Source organism: Dendrobates tinctorius, unplaced genomic scaffold, assembly GCF_039654945.1.
Source record: "Dendrobates tinctorius isolate UK_male_01 unplaced genomic scaffold, ASM3965494v1 ptg000162l, whole genome shotgun sequence".
In the NCBI taxonomy this organism is placed as follows: Eukaryota; Metazoa; Chordata; class Amphibia; order Anura; family Dendrobatidae; genus Dendrobates; species Dendrobates tinctorius.
In genome coordinates, this window is record NW_027361829.1 from 57,480,584 (window position 1) to 57,496,757 (window position 16,174).

Genomic DNA, 16,174 nt, shown 5'->3' on the forward strand with positions numbered 1-16,174 from the left:
CCTGTGTGATACTGACTGCTGAGAAGGTCAGATGATCAAAGACACAGGGCCTGGCAACATCCATATGCTGTAACACCTTGCACCAGATAACATCTCTACTGACCCCAACATGGATATACAACATGAACTTTGACATTGCTCATCAGGTGACCATTTTGGCTCTGATATTTGAATTGTTCCTCTATTTAAAGTGATTCAGCAGTGCAGAACAGTGACCACGCTTTCTTCCATCCTTGATATTTAACGGCCGGTCCTGTTGGACCCTTGGATCTGCTGCAGAGAATCTTTTTTATGCTTTATTACAGCTACGTTTGGTGAGTGCAATCATAATATATTGGCCACCTGTATCTCAGATAAGAATAATATAAGAAAAAAATAATATAAGAAATAATATAAATAATAATATAATATAAATAATATAATATAAAATAATATAAGAAATAATATAAGAAAAAAATAGGGATTTTGCGCTATTTTCGCCAACAGCTTTTCATATAATCCTATCCTGTGTGATACTGTCTGCTGAGCCGTGTATCTAATCCTATCCTGTGTGGTACCGTCTGCTGAGCAGTGTATCTAATCCTATCATGTGATACTGTCTGCTGAGCAGTGTATCTAATCCTATCCTGTGTGATACTGTCTGCTGAGCCGTGTATCTAATCCTATCCTGTGTGATACTGGGCTCCCCCTGCAGTCTGTGTCAGACGGTGGTCTGAGTCTGCATGGTAATAAATTGCGTTATTTCCAGCTTTACAGAAGGACAATGACACCATAGAAATGATAAGAAGAATAGGCCTCAGTTACCACAACTGTCCACAAGGAAAACTGTTGCTCATAGCAACCAATCACAGCTCAGCTTTCATCTTTTAAACAGCTCTGGTGAAATGAAAGATGCCTAGTGATTGGTTGCGGCTTGATACACACACACTCAGTTATATATATATATATATATATATATATATATATATATATATATATATATAGTCTGAGTGCTCATGCAACCAATGAGCATATAAATCAAATGTGTGATATCAGATTTTTAATCGGATAGAACACGGAGAGCAGACTGACCCATGTTATTGAATAGGGCTGTTCACACAAACAACTTTCTCGTTCTGACTGTCCATGAGAAAAAAAATAAATAAAAAAAATCACAGCATGCACTACTTTCATATGAAACTCAGATGAGTTTCATACATTCAAGTCTATGGGTGCGAGAAGAGGAGAAAAAAAAAAAAAAAATCGGACCATCAGAGTGGCATCCGATTTTAATGGATAGATCTCGATTATAAACCTAGGAAGCTGTATATGATCATGTTCATGTTTTATTGTAGTTGTATGAAAACTGATCATACACGAACATAAAACACGGGCACAAGGATGGCACATTGATGAAAATCAGACAAAAATTGTCCAAATCTTGTAGCTAAAACTCGGAAAAAATTTCATAAATTCATCTGCAAATATCATTATAATCCAGAATATTTGACCATTTGGCACTAGGAACACCAGATTATGGTCCTGGAATATCCGCTTGGCCTACATATGGCTTACCTGCATCAGTATGTAGTAGATTCCAGCCAACCCATGGGCCGCCCCCACGTACTGCTTCTTGTGCCACTGATACAGCAGAGGACAGCGCTCTGTCTTGTGCTCTTCTTTGGACAGATTCTTCCCAGATTCAATGATGGCATCTACCAGCTATTGATAGATATAGAAGACCTTTTCTTATCTATGTTAAGCAACCGTTTATTTAGAAACACACAGTAATGAGAAAGTAGCTCCAACCACGTCCGATATTTGATGATCACCTTCATTCAATACTTTTCTACTAGCTATATTGGGCCATTTCCGTCTTCATGATGCCTTTTTTCTGACAGAAGGCTCGGTCACCGCTGATAATCTTGGATTTACACAGTATAGTGACGGAGTTATAAAGCCGCTTTCACCTTCCTGCTAGTAGACTCTCACAATGAAGGACGATTATAGCACTGAACAGTAGTCAGTTTAACAAAAAGTCTATTAACTCTGACCTTTCTTTTATCCCATTCGACCTCCAAGCCTCAGAAGGCAATGCAAGCATTCTTCAAAGGTCAAACAATTGCCATTAATGTGATTAGAAATAAGAATTTCTGTGTCAACTCCTCACTACTAACCTCTTTGATTGTAGCTTGGGTCACTGTGTCCGGACCGATCTCAGCATTTAGATAGAGTAAAGCATAGAGGTAACCAGCTCTCCCGTACAGCAACTCATCCGGGAGCTCAGAGTCCGTGCTGACCACCCCTCGATGCAATGCCAGTAACCTGAACGGCAAAAATTACAAGCAAGGCTACAAATTATGTGGAAAAGGCATTCAGACAGCAGTGTAATAATTGTGATTAGCAACAATGTATGCCTTTAAACACTCTCTCTACTATTGATTTCGGATTATTCTGTGCCAGTTTTTCCATAAGATCAGTCTATTATACAAAGCTGTACTGCTCTGGCATTCTCTCAGCATAAGCAGATTTAAGCGTTTCCTTCTGTGGCCCGATGCTCTCACACTCATTATACGAGCTCGTGGCATGGAATATTAAATTAAAAAAAATATAATACAAGAATAATTACAAACTCTGCAGAATTTTTTCCACACCTGCCTAAAACGTTTCCAAAGTAAGAATATGGTCAAAAAAAAAAAAAAAAACTATTAACATTTCTATCAATTAACAAAATACAAACTGAATGAACAAAAGAGAAATCTAAATCAAATCAATATTTGGTGTGAGCACATTTTCACCTTCAAAACCGCATCAAATCTTCCAGATACACTTGCACAAAGTCAGGGATTTGGTAGGATTATACCCAAGTGTACGAGTAACCAGTTACACCAAACAGGTGATACTGATCATCGTTTTCCTATGTAGGCTGAGTTATTACAGGGGTTGTCCGACACATAAAACATCCTTTAAACTCTAACCAAATGCCCCACTGTTCTCCCTATACAACTAATCCCTATAGCTATTTTCTTACCTTACTTGCGGTGACGTTACTTCTGAGTCCCAACAAACAATCACCGTATATTCTTAAACTGCTCTGTAGTCACTTCCCCTCAATATCGTTAGTCACCTCCCCCTCCAAAAAAACCCTAAAGCCAGAGTGGGGGTGCACGGTGTTCACTTACCACAGCTTCTTTCACCTACGCTCACTAATGAACTACTGGATCGATCATTGTGAAAAAAGCAGAAAGGACTAACGGCAGTGCTGTCCCACAACTTTTGGACCACCCTGAAATGGTTCGTCATCAGGGGGGCAGAGCTGCCGTACACTTCCCCTGCTTCTGTCACCACCACCCCGATGTTGATCCGTTTCATTGCAGTGACAGCAACTGTGTGGCGGTGCTGTGGTCACTCCTCCCTTCTTCTTTCACTGCGATTGATTCGGGACGTCATCAGGTGGAAGGAGGAGAAGGAAGCTGTGGTAAGTGAACACAAAGCCCTCCCATGATGATGTCCTGCTTCAGGTAGTGGGTGATCAAAGCTGCAGGGGAAGTGACTTAGAATTTAAAATGTGATATTTAAACTGGACATTTCATGTATCGGACAAACCCTATAACTGAAACAGTTGTGTAAGAGGCCTAAAACTGTGTGAGGAAAAGCCAAACTGGCAAAGTGGAGCTTGTTTTGAACACATTCTTGCTTTTCAGCATTTTTAATACCGTATATACATTATAAACTCAATATAAAAACACAGTTCAGGTTCCCTTGAACTCAATTTTTTCTAAATAGCCATATAAGCAAATTATAAAATGTGTCTGCCTAATGTCAATAGGGTCAAATATTGTACAGAATAATAGGAGACATAGTTAGATAATATAAAACTATGGAGCAGACTACACTAATTTCTTCCCTCTTAGACAGTATAAACTGCTAGTAGTAGTAAAAATGTATTACATTTATCACAGTGGCTCATGCAGAATGAAAAATTTGGTGTAAATTTACATCACCTATTAGTTGGTGCCAATTTTCTCTTGGTAACAGAAACTTGGATAAATGTTGCATCATGGGCCATGCCCCTTAATGTGAAGCCACATGCATTTCTCGCTAACTTATGCCTCATTTTTTAACAATGCACAAAAACTACAGAATTTGATGCAAATGTTTGGCCCCGAATTAAGCCAGACTTCTAGTGCACTTAGTTTATTACATCTCCCCGCTGTCTGTGTAAAGGAAGACAAGGAATTTTGTGACCTGGAATAGTATCAGGGAATTTGGCGCTCTATGGCAGCGAATTGGGAGTTCTCACCCTCATATATAATATGAAATTATTGATAAAAAACATTACGTTTTAAGGCTCCCAGCTAGGAAGTTGTAAGGTTTAGTTAGAGGTCAGAAGACCAAGGATTGTCTCTGTGACATTCATGTGAATTGCTATGAGTGTAGGAGAAGAAAAATAAAGAAGGTTAAGGGCAGTTATAAATGATAATCCACTGTGATAGGGAGCAGTCAGACGGCCATAAAACACGGCTGACGATGGCATCGCAATTCTCAGACTGGCCGGCAGCCCTCCTGACTCAAGTGTGACAGCTCCATAGAAATACAGGCTGTCGTGCTCAGGCCAGGAGAGCTGATGGCCAGTCCAAGCTTTGCAATGCGAATCTGGTCATCCGTTGTAGACGGCCGTCTGTCTGTGCCCTTAAGGTGAACAACCAACCAACTAAACCATCTTCTCCAGACAGTGAAATAGTTAAGACATAGAGTGGTTCAGCTGCAGGTGCCAGTGAAGACCAGCAAGACTTTACATGTCAGGTTGTGAAATCCCTCTTCCCAGAGGGACAGGGCTGTCTTTTAAATAAAAGCATCCTTTGCCTCACATTTCCATTAGCTAGAACAAACGTGATGTTACCCAATATGAGACAGGTTTTTTTCTTTGTAACGACTTGCCTTAACGTAACTAAGGATTCGCATTAAGGATATAAATGGGATGTTCATGGATTTAGCTGCACTGCCATGAAGGAGAACCACTAGGGAAATTATTGCATGTCAAAGCATAATTAGCAACACCAATAACAAACAAGCCCAGTCACTTCAGATTACTAAATAAACCAAAACGGCATAATTACGGGCAAAGCAGCGCAGGGCATGAGCCAGCAAACTGTGCCTCCGTCCATGCCGTACAACTGATGCCTCTACCACAGAGATGTCAAACTCAAATACACAGAGGGCCAAAACTAAAAGCTTGGATAAAATCGCGGGCCAACCTTTTTATTTAAAAAAATGTCTGCAATTGAGGAAATTTTTCCCTATCATCAAATATAATGATGAACTTTATATGGAAACAAACTTAAAGGGGTCGTCCCACGAACAAAGTACATTTTAAGTAAAAGATCTTAGAGTAAATCTTGTAATAATATAATATGTTATGCAAGAGCAGTAAAAGCCTAATTTAAATATATAATAACAAAGGATAAAAATCCTCGATTAATACAAATAATAGAGTATGATGCCAAGAAAAGTACTCCTCCCAAGAGAATTAGACATCCAGTGGGACCTGTGCTCACATAGTGCTCCATACAGTATAACGGGGCCCTGCATTGCCTTCCATACAGTATAATAGCCTCCAAATAGTGCTCCATACAATATAATGGCTCCACATAGTCCTCCATACAGTATATTGGCCACAAAATGTGCTCTATACAGTATAATGGCTCTACATAGTGCTCCATACAGCATAAAAGCCCCCACATAGTGCTCCATACGATATAATGGCTCTACATGGTGCTCCAAGACGCTGACGCTCCCTCCTCCATCATTGATTTTAACTGTATCGGAATCAAGGATGCAGATAAAGTTGAGAACACGATGCCAAGCCGGGGACCTGCCCAGTGTTGTGAGGCAAATATAAATCACACTGAAGGGCCAGATTTGGCCCGCAGGCCAGTGTTTGACATATGTGCTCTACCAGCTAGGTCTGCAAACTGCAGATTCCCAGCATACCCTCACAGGTGCAGGCCATTAAGGTATGTCATGAGGTGGAGTAACCACGGCTCTACAGGATACCAAAGGTACTGAAGACTGAAAATTACACAAAATATACTGGCTTTGACAGAAAGGCATCACTCCACACAATGAATCACTGCTTGCTGTGTAAACCACTGCCAAAAAAGCCTAAAATTTGTAACTGATCATCCGAAATAGACCAAGTGACGAAATAGCAGATACACATACAAAGTTATATTCAAAACTTGCTGAGCATAGAACTTACAGCTGAATTCAATACAAGCCTCTACTACCTACCAAACTGCAGAGAAAGACACAATAAAAGAACTATAGTAGGCTTGGAAATAGTGTGGGAAATTTTATTAATCAGCCCAGTTAGTAAGAGTCTAACTCCCACAGTGGTCAGAAGCCTAATGGAGTTTTTTTAATCTAATTCTGCTTTCCAATTTTTCTCACCACTCCTTGTCAGAAGCAGCTCCTTGGCTTTAGCCGAGTGTCTTTTCCCGCTTTTCTAGACTAGAAGCGATACATCATTCCCTCTAGTGATGAGCGAGCATGCTCGGGTGGTCTCCGAGTATTTTGGCGTGCCCGGAGATTTAGTTTTCGTTGCCTCAGCTACGTGATTTGCGACTGCAAGACAGCTTGAATACATGTGTGGAATGACTGTTTGTTAGGGAATTTCCACATGTATTCAGCCTATCTACAAGTCTCAAATCATGGAGATAAGATGAAGAAAACTAAATCTCCGATTACGCCAAAATACTTGGAGACCACCCGAGCAATGATGCTACTCGCCCATCAGTAATCCACTTCTATTGCAGACTCACACCGCACAATGGATACACATTTGTCTCCAAACTAATCAAATAGTTCAAAAGAGGGCAGTTCTCATTGTTGGAAATTCAACAATTATTTTCCAAAAGTGTAGTTCACAGAAAGATAATGGAAATAAGAGAGAACAGAAAGAAATACACTGCCTAGATCCTGATTAAAAGTTACTTCAACATACTTTAATGTTATACTTACAAAATATATAATTAAAAGCAGCTCACTTCACCACTTCACAAAACTTCTACTACCCTTGAGAAAGCCTGGTGAGGCGAAACCAGTTGGGGTGTTCTCAAGGGTAGTTGTTATAGTTTTTTCCCTTTCATAAAATTTTGATATGCTTACCTTCTTATTCTATAGGACTAATACAGTGGGGCAAAAAAGTATTTAGTCAGTCAGCAATAGTGCAAGTTCCACCACTTAAAAAGATGAGAGGCGTCTGTAATTTACATCATAGGTAGACCTCAACTATGGGAGACAAACTGAGAAAAAAAAATCCAGAAAATCACATTGTCTGTTTTTTTTTCATTTTATTTGCATATTATGGTGGAAAATAAGTATTTGGTCAGAAACAAAATTTCATCTCAATACTTTGAGATATATCCTTTGTTGGCAATGACAGAGGTCAAACGTTTTCTGTAAGTCTTCACAAGGTTGCCACACACTGTTGTTGGTATGTTGGCCCATTCCTCCATGCAGATCTCCTCTAGAGCAGTGATGTTTTTGGCTTTTCGCTTGGCAACACGGACTTTCAACTCCCTCCAAAGGTTTTCTATAGGGTTGAGATCTGGAGACTGGCTAGGCCACTCCAGGACCTTGAAATGCTTCTTACGAAGCCACTCCTTCGGTGCCCTGGCGGTGTGCTTTGGATCATTGTCATGTTGAAAGACCCAGCCACGTTTCATCTTCAATGCCCTTGCTGATGGAAGGAGGTTTGCACTCAAAATTTCACGATACATGGCCCCATTCATTCTTTCATGTACCCGGATCAGTCGTCCTGGCCCCTTTGCAGAGAAACAGACCCAAAGCATGATGTTTCCACCACCATGCTTTACAGTAGGTATGGTGTTTGATGGATGCAACTCAGTATTCTTTTTCCTCCAAACACGACAAGTTGTGTTTCTACCAAACAGTTCCAGTTTGGTTTCATCAGACCATAGGACATTCTCCCAAAACTCCTCTGGATCATCCAAATGCTCTCTAGCAAACTTCAGACGGGCCCGGACATGTACAGGCTTAAGCAGTGGGACACGTCTGGCACTGCAGGATCTGAGTCCATGGTGGCGTAGTGTGTTACTTATGGTAGGCCTTGTTACATTGGTCCCAGCTCTCTGCAGTTCATTCACTAGGTCCCCCCGCGTGGTTCTGGGATTTTTGCTCACCGTTCTTGTGATCATTCTGACCCCACGGGGTGGGATTTTGCGTGGAGCACCAGATCGAGGGAGATTATCAGTGGTCTTGTATGTCTTCCATTTTCTAATTATTGCTCCCACAGTTGATTTCTTCACTCCAAGCTGGTTGGCTATTGCAGATTCAGTCTTCCCAGCCTGGTGCAGGGCTACAATTTTGTTTCTGGTGTCCTTTGACAGCTCTTTGGTCTTCACCATAGTGGAGTTTGGAGTCAGACTGTTTGAGGGTGTGCACAGGTGTCTTTTTATACTGATAACAAGTTTAAACAGGTGCCATTACTACAGGTAATGAGTGGAGGAAAGAGGAGACTCTTAAAGAAGAAGTTACAGGTCTGTGAGAGCCAGAAATCTTGATTGCTTGTTTCTGACCAAATACTTATTTTCCACCATAATATGCAAATAAAATGAAAAAAAAAAACAGACAATGTGATTTTCTGGATTTTTTTTTTCTCAGTTTGTCTCCCATAGTTGAGGTCTACCTATGATGTAAATTACAGACGCCTCTCATCTTTTTAAGTGGTGGAACTTGCACTATTGCTGACTGACTAAATACTTTTTTGCCCCACTGTATATGGATCCTGCTCTGGATCCAGATTAATTGTAAGGTATACATACCAAAAAGCTAAGTGAAGAGAAACCGTTCAGGTTATGTGGAATGTTTTTTTTATTCGTTGAGTTTATTTTAATTGTATATCCTGTAAGAATAACAAAGTGTGGGAAGTAACCAGGATCTTTGCAGTATATTTCTATCTGTACGCCCTATGTCCAGTATTGTCTCCCTGTAAGCTATGCTACAGCTATCTAAAGTAAAATAGCAACAGGATTTGGAGAAGAAATGTTGAATTTATAACCAAGCCAAAAGACCTCCTTTGGACTGAAGGGGCTCCATTCTTTGGTGCCAACCTGAACTTGTAGGGTCGCCTGCAGTCTGGAATAAGGGGAAAAGACACTTGGCAAAACCAAAGACCCTTCTGACGAGGAGTGGTATGAAAATTTGAAAGTGGAATTACATAAAAAAATTCAATGAGAAAGCTGATGGCTGCAAGGACGAACCTGATGCAAATATAGCGGGCGGTAGACAAATTAAATACACATGATGAACATAATTACAAAGTTATACAACTTTATTAAATGTAGAAAAAAAAAATACATTTACAAAAAAGTGAAACAATGGCGGAAAGAAGCATCTTCACCAGAAGGAAGTGTAATAAAATGATGTTTAATTCAATGAGTACTAAAACATGAGTAATAAAATAACACCATAATAGGTCATATGCACGCCATTATTAATATAACTCCATAATAACATGGCCAGACTCACAAGGAAAGAAATGGGGAGATGTCACAAAAGATGTATCAAAAAAGTGCAAAACATCAGGGCAAATGAAAAAAATAAATGAATACATTTTATATATATATATATTTAGTACCCACAGACACCCCCTTATTGCTGCAGGGATAGACAAATTCTATTTAGGCTGATTGATATACTTGCCAACAATAACTCCAAGCCTACTATTAATTGTCTTCTTTAATGGAAAAAGCAGGTCTGGTTGATAAATTAGGTTTTCTTTCACATGAAACTGGTCCCAGTACATTGTTAGCGATGCGATTTGCATCACTAATATGTTTTTCTCAAAGAAAAGCTATAAGTACAGTATTATGTGTAAAAAACACTTTACATCGTTAGGGCCTTCGCATACATTTTCTTTCAGCCATAGGGGTGGCGATTTTATTTTTTCAATCACTGATCAGGCAGTGTGGTTTTGAAATTATGGACGCCCACAGGATTGTGATTGATTGCAGTGACTGGTCCAACATCACGGTAACCACGTAGCAAATCCCATCCGCTCCCCAGGCATGCGCACTAACTCTGGGTGTGCAGACTCGGCTTCCTATCAGATGTGTGCATGCTCCGAAGCGCAGAGTGAATGGGACACAGCGGCACGTATGGCGTGCGTGCCCACGCATCATGCATCCATTTATTTAAAGGTAATAAATAGGTAATGGGTAAAATACGGTCGGGGAGTGTTTGAACAATTAAAGGACTTTTCTCTGTTTCTTTTTTGCTTTAAACTTACAGAGTTAGTAATGGGGGTGTCTTATAGACTCCTCTTCATTACTAATCCCAGGGCTTGATGTCAGCTGACATCAACCACAAAACCATTATCCCACTTGCCAATGCACCAGTGCAAGCGGGAATAGCCGAGGCTAAGCGCCAGAATTGGCGCATCAAATGGATGTGCCATTTCTGGGGCTGCTGAGGGCTGGTGTTGTTAGTCTGGGAGGGGGCCAATATCCACAGCCCCATTCCAGGCTTTTAATATCAGCTCAGAGCTGTCTGCTTAGCCATGTTGCTTTACGCAATGCTAATAAAAACACATAAGGAAATAGCATCATGTGCAAAACAGGTATGTTTTCCCGTTGAAATAAATAGGAAGCTTATTTACATCATGTTAATTTTTTGTATGGATTTCGGAGCAGAATAGGTTTCAAAATACCTATCCAAAAACTAACTGCAAACATAGCCTTGCAAGACTTAAAGTGTCCTCTGCTAACGTCTTAGTGCCAATATCAGAAAGGAGTTTTGTGGACAAGATTTTCTGGCTGCTGAGTGATTGAAGATGTCCGTCCAGTAGTTAGCAGATGTTGCTGCTTCCTGAAGAAGTGATTGTAACTTTGAAGTGCGTTGAATAAGCCACAAATATCTTTTATCTACCAACTCTTGGATTGATGTCTTCAATCACTCAGCAGTGCGGAAATCTTGTCCACAAAACTCCTTTTTGATATAGACACGGATGGTCACTCGGTGACCCGTGGATCTGCTGCAGCTGATAACTGTGCTTAAAATGGCAAACCTCGCATAGATCAGGTTATCACAATCTGATAAGATACGTATAAAGCACCCCGTCTCACATAGCGAGATCACTGAAGTGTCACCGATTTTGTGACGCAACAGAGACCTCACCAGCGATTTCACTACATGTGACACGCAGCGGCAACCGCCCCCCCCCCCCGCTGGATATCGCTGATCGTGCTCGAATGTCCTGGGCCATTTTTTCGTCGACGGCGTCCCGCTGGCCAGCGCGCATTGCTGTGTTTGACCAGCCCCCCGCTGGATATCGCTGATCGTGCTCGAAAGTCCTGGGCCATTTTTTCGTCGTCGGCGTCCCGCTGGCCAGCGCACATCGCTGTGTTTGACACCGACGAGCGACCTCGTTGACGACGCAGAACTCAGGGACGCAGGCAGGTACCAACAACCGCCGAGGTCGTTATACGGATCGCCGGATCGTAGCTGCGTCGCTGAAGAGATCTGCCTGCTTGCCAGCTTACTAGCGACCATTTAGCGACCCACCAGTGATCCTTACCAGGTCGTATCGTTGTCGGGATCGCTGGTGCGTCGATAATTGAAACCCTAAGGCTTATTGGATAAGACCCTATTTGTACTATTTTCTCCACAGTGTTTTTAGTGAATGTCGTAGTGCCAGACATTCCCTTAAGAGATCTCGTAGACTCCATTCCTGAATGTGTCAACTGTTTCAGCTACATCAACGGGACGTAGGTTTTAATTTTCTGGCTGATCAGTGGATATAAGGACTTTTGTGAGCATTGACATCCACATAAACGTCCGGAGTTGAACTCGCACAGTAATTAATCAGTGTCTGGTCATTGCGCTTGTGTCAGCAGGATTAGCTTTGGAAATAATATTGAGAGATGCATTCCTCCCTTGATGTAGAAGAAGAGAATAATCTATGTAAGTGTATAGAATTTAGCGGTTTTTCCTTTGCATATGGACCTGAATGTCAGGAAGTTTTGGTCAGTATTCTCCTCCTGTAATTTGGAAGCCAAATTTAGGAATGAATCCAAAGAGTTTTGCTGTAGATTCTATTCCGGTGTCGGAGACATAGTACTGACCAAAATACAGCTATAGAAAAGTGCTTTTAGCTTGTATGTTTGCAATATTGTGGAAGTTAGTCCTTACTTTGTAATGCAATCCTTGGATTCCGCTTCATTTTGAAGTTTGTGATGGACGACAGCACCTACAGCGAGTGGTCCGGCATCGCCGCACAGGAATGTCACTCTTCGACCATTCAGGTTCCGCAGAATTCTCTTCACATAATCAAGAGAACGCAGCAAATGAGCCTGGTCTTTGGTGGCACGATACAGCTGCAGGTAGAGCAGGGCTATGCCTACGAGAGAACAGCAATAATAATAATCATTCTACTGCAGTCCCAATCTGTCATGATGATCCCCAACTATACAGTACATGTTATACATATGTTGCAGACATGTGTACCCCCTCCAGACATTTTGTTCAGTACTGACATACTGCTGTGTCAGGTACCATAATGACATGCCACAGGCCTCACAATCACATGGGAGAGGTCTATCTAGGTCTTTAACGCATGAAACATTTACCTTTAATATTCTCCGAGCAGCTTCATATATATATATATATATATATATATATATATATATATATATATATATTGACTTTTGCTGGTAAATATTGCACGTGATGCTTCCCTCAGAATAGAAAATCCGGGACATACATGAAGCTTGAGGGCTGCCATGTGCATCAGGCATAGGACCCACCTGTATATCCAGTATAAGTAGAGCAGTCATGTGGATCTGCGGTCTTTAAACCTTCCTCCATTTGTTGTAGCAAGTCACTAATTTTTGACTGGATGCGTCTTGAAAATCTTCCTGTTATCTAAAAGAACGTATATTACATGAGTTTTCAGAAAAAAATAATTAAAACATTTCAGAAGTTTTGATCGATGGTGATCCAGTCACTAGGGTCTCGAAAGATCGATAAAATGAAGATACAGAAGCTCTCAGCCATGGGCTGCATTCCATGGAGACGGAAAATGGGCACATATAAAGTCTATGGAGCCAGTCTTCTGCTAACCCAATCTAGCAGATTGGAGCGGTGCTACGCTGAGCACATGTTAAGCAGGGCATACGCACAAGATGGTTGTTGGCCGAACAATGCTTCTGCCAACAGCTATCTCAGCCAATTCTTCCATACGCAGGAGTGCTCACTCGGCCAAATGTTCCCATGTTCTCTCATCCCCCACCATAGAGAATTATTTCCATTAGGCTAGATTCACGATTGTATGGTGGCCGTATTTTACAGTCCAAGGAATAGCTGCTATGCCTGGCCTGACCATGGCTCTCCTGATATGAACTCATAGTGTCAAGTAAGACTTTGAGGCTGTTCATTAGGTCAGGAGATCCGTGGCTGGGCCAAGAATTGTAGCTGTGACACAGACCACAAAAAGCGGCCGCTATATGATCATGTGAATCTGGCCTTACAAAAATTTTTGGTTTCAGCATTGCCTAATATGTGACCATGAAACATTTTGATGAGTGAACACTATTTGCAGATATAAATTGGCAATTTTTCAGTAATTAGGACCTACTGTTTTAGTACCATACAAATAATAATGATGATTATCAACAGAAAAAACGTTACCATTAATCTCCCCATGTCACTTGGATGGGTCCTCGCACTGTGAGCACTGACTATACAAAGCCCTAGGGGCTGATTCATGAAACAGTTTTCTCCACAATTCTTGTGTAAAACTGAAATGTGGCAACATTTGTGCATCACTTGTAGTTTTTGCGATTCCCTCCTTGCCCGCCCATTTGTGCATCGCTTGTAGTTTTTGCGATTCCCTCCTTGCCCGCCCATTTGTGCATAGCTTGTAGTTTTTGCGACTCCCTCCATACCCGCCAATCAGATGTTCTCGGTGCCGGATGGATGTGCTCAATTGCCAATCGCACTATACTGCTCAAACGAATAGGAGTGGATGTGCAGTACCTGACCGGGCATTATACAGTTGATGGAGCTCTGCAGTTCTGTTCTGCAAATGAGCACAATCGGCAGTCACCAAGAACAGATGATATGAACACAATGTATCTGTATCGGATCTGCTATGCACAGGCATTTTACATCTCTCTAATAGTGTCCTGAAGACATGTAAATTAATTTTTCAGTGATTAAACGAGGTCTAAAACAAGATAAAACTTTGATGGGAGAGTTTGTTTAGATTTATTTCTTTTTTTGCGATAACATCGAGAACAGTAGGCCCTAGAGAGCAGAATTCCAATGTAAAACTTTCCAAAGTGCCTAGTTTGCCCATTTTTATATGGGAAAAACCTGGCGACTGGTTCCCCTCAATTAGATTCTGGGATCAGATATGACAGTTCTGGGTGAAAGTGAGATTATAGAATATTATCAAAACCTCTCCTTGAGACAAAAACAAAACAAACTATGGTAAGTTCTTATGTTTTTTTTACTCGGCGCACCACAATATATTTTTGTAAGTTAATCATTCATGACTAACTGATATCAATCTGCTCAATATTAATAAAGTTTGAGTATATCTTAAAAATCCGACACATGACGCAGATCCTTTCTGGGGAAAGACAGCTACAAGGGTAGAATACCTCCTGGGATGGCAGGAAGTCAGAGCGGTTTCATTTCACAGATGCTCATCCTTGGAATCCTATTAATCCACCAGGATATACTGATGCCAAGATAAAAGCCTCATTGAATTGGCAGCATTAAGGTAAAGCACGGACATTAACTATTCATAGCCTGTTCTCTTTCTACTGAGCTCCAATAAGCTGGTCATGCACCAAAGCGGATTTTTAAATATGGTATTCATCTCCAATTCATACACACAGCTCCAGAAAATCACCAGAATTGAAGAGCAAAATGGGGATTTTCTGGGTAAAGTGTAAGAGAAAAAAAAAAATGACACTTTAAAAAATATATAATGCTAAGTCAAGAAAAGTGTATGTACGCATGCAAAATCTCTTTTACAATGCTGATACTGTAAGGCTGAGTGCGTTTTTGAGGCATTTTCTGTGCAGAAATTGGCCCTAAAAAAGTAGGGGAATCCTTATACCAGCAAAGTCAATGAGAATTCTGAAGTGCTGTGCGCTTTCAGGATTTGTGCAGCATTTCAATTCTTGGTGCGCTTTTGCCATGTTTTTCACCCATTGATTTCAACTGAGTCAGTCACATACGCAGCAAAAATGCAGGTATAAAAATGTTTTGCGGCAGATTTTTTGAGTTTTTGCTTGCGATTTTCAGAACTTCTTTGGGTCTTTCCCACACTGTCATCTGTGCAACAGCGTGAGAAACACCAATAGCTCTGATTTTCGGCAAATCGGCAGATGTGAGCCCGCAGCTGTGACTGACCAGCGGTAAAAACCTTACCACCAGTCACGGACATCGGTTGATGATACTATTACTACTCCCATCAGCCTATGCCTGCTGACGCTGATAACAATGAGAGCAGGCACCACTGATGAGTATAATCAGTCGAGTCCTGTGCTCAAAGTTAAAAAAAAAAGTTAAAATAAAGAAATATTGAAATAAAAAATACAGTATATACTTACCTTACACATAATCCCTAAAGCCTTTGTCTCCTGTAAAAGATGAAAAATAAAAAAGCCAATACTCAGTTAAACGCCTAATCCCCGATGCCCATGTCACCTGGAAGAGAAAAAATAATAAACCACCATATCCCTCACCTATCCGCCATAATCCATACTGTCCCACGATGATTTGGATCACTCGTAGAGAAGTGACATTAGCTGATGTGACTGCTCTACAAGTCAGCTGGCTACACACTGACAGGAGCATGTAATCGCTCCTGCAGTGTGTAGCACTGAGCTGCGGTGAGAAAGTTCACCAGAGTTCATCAGCTGATGAGCCCCGGTGATCTCCCTTATGGCACAACTGCTGCGTGAAAGTTCTCACACAGCAGCAGTGAAGTCAGTGAGTTCATTGGGGTTCATCAGCCAATGAACTGGGGTGAACTTTCGCACCCCAGCTCAGCGCTACACACTGCAGGAGCGATTATCTCCTGTGTCACTATGAGCCTGCTGTTCTTGAGAGCAGTCACATCATTGATTGCTCACAAAGTCATCAGGATCATCGT

At 41.2% G+C, this 16,174-nt stretch overlaps 1 protein-coding gene across 1 annotated transcript in view; it reads right to left on the reverse strand.

Moving 5' to 3' along the window:
* Positions 1 to 16,174, reverse strand: part of LANCL2 (LanC like glutathione S-transferase 2) — an 84,961-nt gene that overhangs the window by 50,174 nt on the left and 18,613 nt on the right. Inside the window, exons 2-5 of the mRNA XM_073550043.1 lie at positions 12,810 to 12,927; positions 12,196 to 12,403; positions 2,157 to 2,304; positions 1,555 to 1,701 (exon numbers count right to left, since the gene is read on the reverse strand). Coding sequence (XP_073406144.1) covers positions 1,555 to 1,701; positions 2,157 to 2,304; positions 12,196 to 12,403; positions 12,810 to 12,927 — 621 coding nt within the window. The remainder of the gene's footprint in view (positions 1 to 1,554; positions 1,702 to 2,156; positions 2,305 to 12,195; positions 12,404 to 12,809; positions 12,928 to 16,174) is intronic.